The following is a 5,180-nucleotide window of genomic DNA, read 5'->3' on the forward strand; positions in this document are numbered from 1 at the left end:
GGACGTTCTACTACTGCAATTTATCGTTACCTGTTATTTCTTATTGGGTGTGTTGTACAACTATTATATAAGAGAAATGATATAGCATCCTCAGAATTACAATCACGATTCCCAAATGAAGAGTTTTTATGGGCACATTTTTTCATGATTTATGCCTAAACCTAGAATTACATGTTTACATGACAGACTAAACCCAAAGGGGACAACACCCTCTGTAGAGGTATATAACCGGGCTCCCTCACCCTGACACATTGTAGGAAGCATTTGCCACTCACTGCACTTCTTGACTTGAACCATCATGAGTAGCATCAAGCATCTTTCTTCAGCTGGATCCATGAGGGGTTTGGGAGGTTCTAGTGTTTCCCGTATGTCATCTGTACGCTCCAGTGCATCTTTCAGAGCACCAAGCATGCAAAGTTGCGGCATCGGCAGTGCTGGAAGCTATGGATTTGGATTAGGTAGTGCCGGAACATGTGGATCCAGTTTCGGCTATGGTAGTTCTAGTGTCGTTTCCGCAAGGGAAGACATCCTGAGCACCAATGAGAAAGAAACCATGCAGGTACTGAATGATCGGTTGGCGTCCTACCTGGATAAAGTGCGCTCTTTGGAAATGAAAAATGCCCAACTTGATAAGAACATTCGAGAGTGGTACGAAAAACAGGTCCCTTACATGTCCCCTGATTTCCAACCATACTTCAAGACTATTGAAGAGCTTCACAATCAGGTATGCTTATGGATTTTGCTATTGTATGCAACCTATAAACGGGTCAAAAGTAGTATATAGGTTATACGGTATTTTATTCAAAAGATAGATTTACAAAATAGTTTTATACAAGAAAAGGGGTTTTATAGGAAAAATTATTTTATGGCCCATCCTCAGATAGCTGATCAGAAGGGTGTTAACAACCAGCATCTCCCCTGCCAATCAGCAGTTTGGGAGCCCAGATATAAACACTAGAAGCTCCTTAAATTGTATAGTGGCCATGCAGTGTTATTGCAGCTATTCAGTTCAATGGGAGTTGAGCTGCTGTAACACAACACAACCACTACACAATATACAGAGACTAGGTCTTTAGCTCTGTACCTTGTGTTTACATCCAGATGCCATAGCTCTGCCAAACAGCTGATCGATGGGGTGCTGGCTGTTGGCGAGGCCATCAAAAAAAATTCCTGAAAAATTTTAAATATTTACATTTTTGTTCATTTTGTTCATATTTCTACAGTGTATACCCAATTTACCATTTTTTTTTTCATATTTGACAATGTCTCAATTTCTCAAACATCTTTCAGATCCTCCAAGCAAGCAATGACAATGCTAACATCCTGCTTCAGATTGACAATGCTCAGCTCGCGGCAGATGACTTCAGGACCAAGTAGGTTCTTGAAAATTTTTAGATATTACAGAACATTCTTTGACTTATGCTTGTACACATTTTTTATGTTTATCCAGGTTCACAGCTTTCTGTGTAATTTGCTTTGTTTCAGCTTTAACAGTGGTTCTGAGACAAAGTATCCAGGTAGACTTTTACATTGTATTGTTGATGTTATAAAATATAAAAATGTTATTCAATTTTAGGTATGAAAATGAAGCAGCTCTCCGCCAGGGGGTAGAGGCTGATATCAATGGCCTACGTCGTGTCCTCGATGATCTTCTGCTTGTTAAGAAAGATCTAGAAGGACAGCTCCAAACCCTGACTAATGAGTTGGCCACCTTGAAGAAAAACCACGAAGAGGTAAAATAATTAGTTTTTGACTTTTATGTTTTTCACATTTTTTTCTATTGATATTTACCATTTTAAGAATTTTCATTAAATGTTGTGTTTTAAATATGGAAAACATTTTTTCTAAAAGTTGGGCATAATATTAATAAACACTTGTCATAAATAACATAATTTAGAAGCATAGCCCATGCTTTAGAGGCGAGGACTAAATTCTCTTACTTTTTTGCAGGAGGTAAACAACCTGCGTTCTCAGCTGGGAGCAAGAGTCAATGTAGAAGTAGAAGCTCCACCTGCCTTAGACCTGAACAAAGTGCTAACAGAAATAAGGGATCAATATGAGAACATAATGGCCAACAACCTACAAGAAGCCGAGAAGTGGTTCTTAGAAAAGGTAGGAAAATGAAATGCCACTGAGCGGTCATAGAGATTATCTTGACCCGAAAGGTGATCATGATGTTCTTACACCATAGAGTGAAGAGCTGAACCAACAAATGACAAGCAGCGCCCAACAACTTCAGACATGGAACAGTGAAATCATCGAACTCCGTCACACAGCCCAAACCTTGGAAATAGACCTTCAAGCTCAGATCAACCTGGTGAGTCCAGTTTTTGGATGTGTCAACATTGTGGAGGTTTCCAGTAAAATCTAAATCCACACAAAGGTCACAAGTCTGTGCACTACCACTCTCACAATTAGGTAAACCAACACCTGTTCGAACAAAGAACAAAGTACTCCAACTCACCACCTCGTAGCAGTGCTCGGATCTCTGCCTGGCAGGACACTCCAATAGAGAACAAACGAACGATGATCCAGCACTTGCAAAAACGATCAGCTTTATTGAAGGTCACTGGACACAGGTAAAATCAACCATATCTTCAGACGCGTTTCGAGCCCATGCGCTCTTCTGTGATCACCGAAGAGCGCATGCACTCGAAACGCGTCTGATGATATGGTTGGTTTTACCTGTGTCCAGTGACCTTCAATAAAGCTGTTCGTTTTTGCAAGTGCTGGATCATTGTTCGTTTGTAATCCAACACCTGTTCCCTTTTATGTCAGCACATAACTCCTTACTTGCCACCCCGATCCAAACCTGTTTCTCTGTGCTTCAGACGCTGTATGCAGTAACATTATAGGCCATAATAAGAAAGAAAGAAAAGCGGAGCACTGACCATGTAATCTTCAATCCAAAAACGGCTTCATCCCAATATCAGGTATAGGGGATACAGGGGAGCGGACTCACAGGTAGAGACTCCGGGCTAGCCCGGAGTCTCTACCTGTGAGTCCACTCCCCTGTATCCCCTGCACCTTATATTGGAATAAAGCCATTTTTGGATTGAAGATTACATGGTCAGTGCTCCGCTTTTCTTCCTTTCTTATCATGGACTATTTCCACTTAAATGGTTTACAGAATTCATAAGGAGTAAGTCATCTATCTATGTAAGATAACATATGTATTCACCTGGCTTTCCATATCCTAAACCTAGAGAGAAAACTTAGAAAACGCATTGGCTGAGACCGAAGCTCGGTACAGTTGCCAACTTGCCCAACTTCAAGACATGATATCTAATGTTGAGGCCCAACTTGGTGACCTGAGGTCTGATCTGGAAAGACAAAACTTTGAATACAGATGTCTCATGGATGTAAAGACACATCTGGAGAAGGAGATCTCAACCTACAAACAACTTCTTGATGGAGAAGACCTGACGTGAGTATTAACCAACTGATTCTAATTCCTCTGAATCTTAAAGCTTATTATTGATTGTATTTATCATAACTCTGCATTGAGGAATAAGACTCACTCACATTGCATATGGCTTATTTAAGAAAGGAATTGCAATAACTGTATTGTATACTGATGGAGAGTAGTGCTGCAGTAATCCGGCACCTCCACTACCCAATGAATGGAGCCAACTGCTTCTAGCAGTGTATATGTCAGAGTTGATTGGCGGGGTGCCAGGTGTTGGCACTCTGCTTATCAGACATGGCCTGTCATGCTTCTGGATAATCTATTCCCTGAGCACCATATGAGCAGTCCTATATCCTACAAGTTATCATTTTGACCAATACCAGTGTATGACTTTTAACTGGGGATCGACCAATATCGATTTTTAGGGCCGATACCGATAATCTGTGACCTTTCAGGCCGATAGCCGATACCTTATACCGATATTCTGATATAAGTTATCAGCTATTTCCCCATAACATAACATTAATTTCCCTACAGTGCCCCCACAGGGCAAATGATGAATTACATTATTTAGAGCTGATTTTTGTAGTTGCTCTTGAATCTGGCTAATACAGTAGATATGACCGTAAAAAAGTTCACGACTTATTGTTATTCTGAATTCTTTATTGAGATCTTTTCTGGTTGTGTCCTAGTTGTTGATGAAATGTACATGTGTATGTATTATAGTAATAATTATAGCTAAACTTATATATTTTCTATTTCAGGAGAGGCTCAATTTCCCGAAACACAACAATGATTTCCAGTGGTTCAAGCAACTCAGTTAATATGGGAGGCATGGGAGGAATGGGAGGTATGGGAAGCAGGGGAGGCTCAGGAAGCATGAGTGGCATGGGAGGCTCAGGAAGCATGAGTGGCATGGGAGGCTCAGGAAGCATGAGTGGCATGGGAGGCTCAGGAAACATGGGTGGCATGGGAGGCTCAGGAAGCATGGGAGGCCTAGGAAACATGAGTGGCATGGGAGGATCAGGAAGCATGGGAGGAATGGGAGGCTCAGGAAACATGGGAGGCTCAGGAAGCATGGGAGGCTCCGGAGGAATTAGTGGCATTGGAAAACCAAGGATCGTTATTGACGATGTTAAAGAAACCTACTCCCAGTCCAAGAATTAAACTAGAAAAAGTTTACTCTAAACCTCTTAACTTTATTTAGCTTTGAGCAACTTCCATTTATTCCTCTTCCTACTCTCTGTCCTCAGCTCTACTCTTGGGCGTTGATCTTTGTCTATCGTGTCACCCTTGTACTACAAACAATGTCATCATCATTTTTTTATATTTGTTTGTTTATCGATTGTCTACTCCATGTTGGGGATAGTCAGACTCTGCAGAGAATGCTTCCTACCTAATTAATAATAAAACTGCCAGATGCATTAACCATGAGTTTGTCATTTCTTGGTGTTTGCTTTGTGGGATGGATTCATTTCCTTTAAGGTCAATAAATCAAACATCATGGATAAGAGAGAAAGTGTTGGATTTACATTAATGCCAATAGACATTGTAGAGATAGTAAGAGGGGAACCATGTGTAGTGTCGGTTGAGGCTAATCTGCAAATTAACCTTTTCGTGACGCCAGGGCGTGGTTAACCTATGCATCACCCGAGGTTGAGCCAGCTTCTCCTGGGCCGGGCATGGAGCAATAAGTACTCTGACGCAAGGTTATGGGGAAACTGACTTTACTGATGCTGGATAGATGGTACAATCCGTTACAGCTCAGATT

General features: G+C 41.1%; 1 protein-coding gene across 1 annotated transcript; it reads left to right on the plus strand.

Annotated features, from left to right (window-relative positions):
- The first annotated feature begins 298 nt into the window (after positions 1 to 298).
- On the plus strand, positions 299 to 4,818 carry LOC130296680 (keratin, type I cytoskeletal 42-like). Its single transcript, XM_056548489.1, has 7 exons — positions 299 to 724; positions 1,291 to 1,373; positions 1,577 to 1,733; positions 1,951 to 2,112; positions 2,192 to 2,317; positions 3,207 to 3,427; positions 4,174 to 4,818. Exons 1-7 carry the CDS (start codon positions 299 to 301, stop codon positions 4,574 to 4,576), a joined length of 1,578 nt encoding a protein of 525 aa, XP_056404464.1. The 3' UTR covers positions 4,577 to 4,818.
- The last annotated feature ends 362 nt before the right edge of the window (positions 4,819 to 5,180 follow it).

This window comes from Hyla sarda, chromosome 12 (assembly GCF_029499605.1).
Source record: "Hyla sarda isolate aHylSar1 chromosome 12, aHylSar1.hap1, whole genome shotgun sequence".
In the NCBI taxonomy this organism is placed as follows: Eukaryota; Metazoa; Chordata; class Amphibia; order Anura; family Hylidae; genus Hyla; species Hyla sarda.

What these genes read in the sequence shown, in the direction of transcription:
- LOC130296680 (XM_056548489.1), top strand. Translation starts at nt 299, where the DNA reads ATGAGTAGCATCAAGCATCTTTCTTCAGCTGGATCCATGAGGGGTTTG. An exon ending in TGAAGAAAAACCACGAAGAG is followed by an intron (nt 1,734 to 1,950) that starts GTAAAATAATTA and finishes ACTTTTTTGCAG; the next exon opens with GAGGTAAACAACCTGCGTTC. An exon ending in AGAAGTGGTTCTTAGAAAAG is followed by an intron (nt 2,113 to 2,191) that starts GTAGGAAAATGA and finishes CTTACACCATAG; the next exon opens with AGTGAAGAGCTGAACCAACA.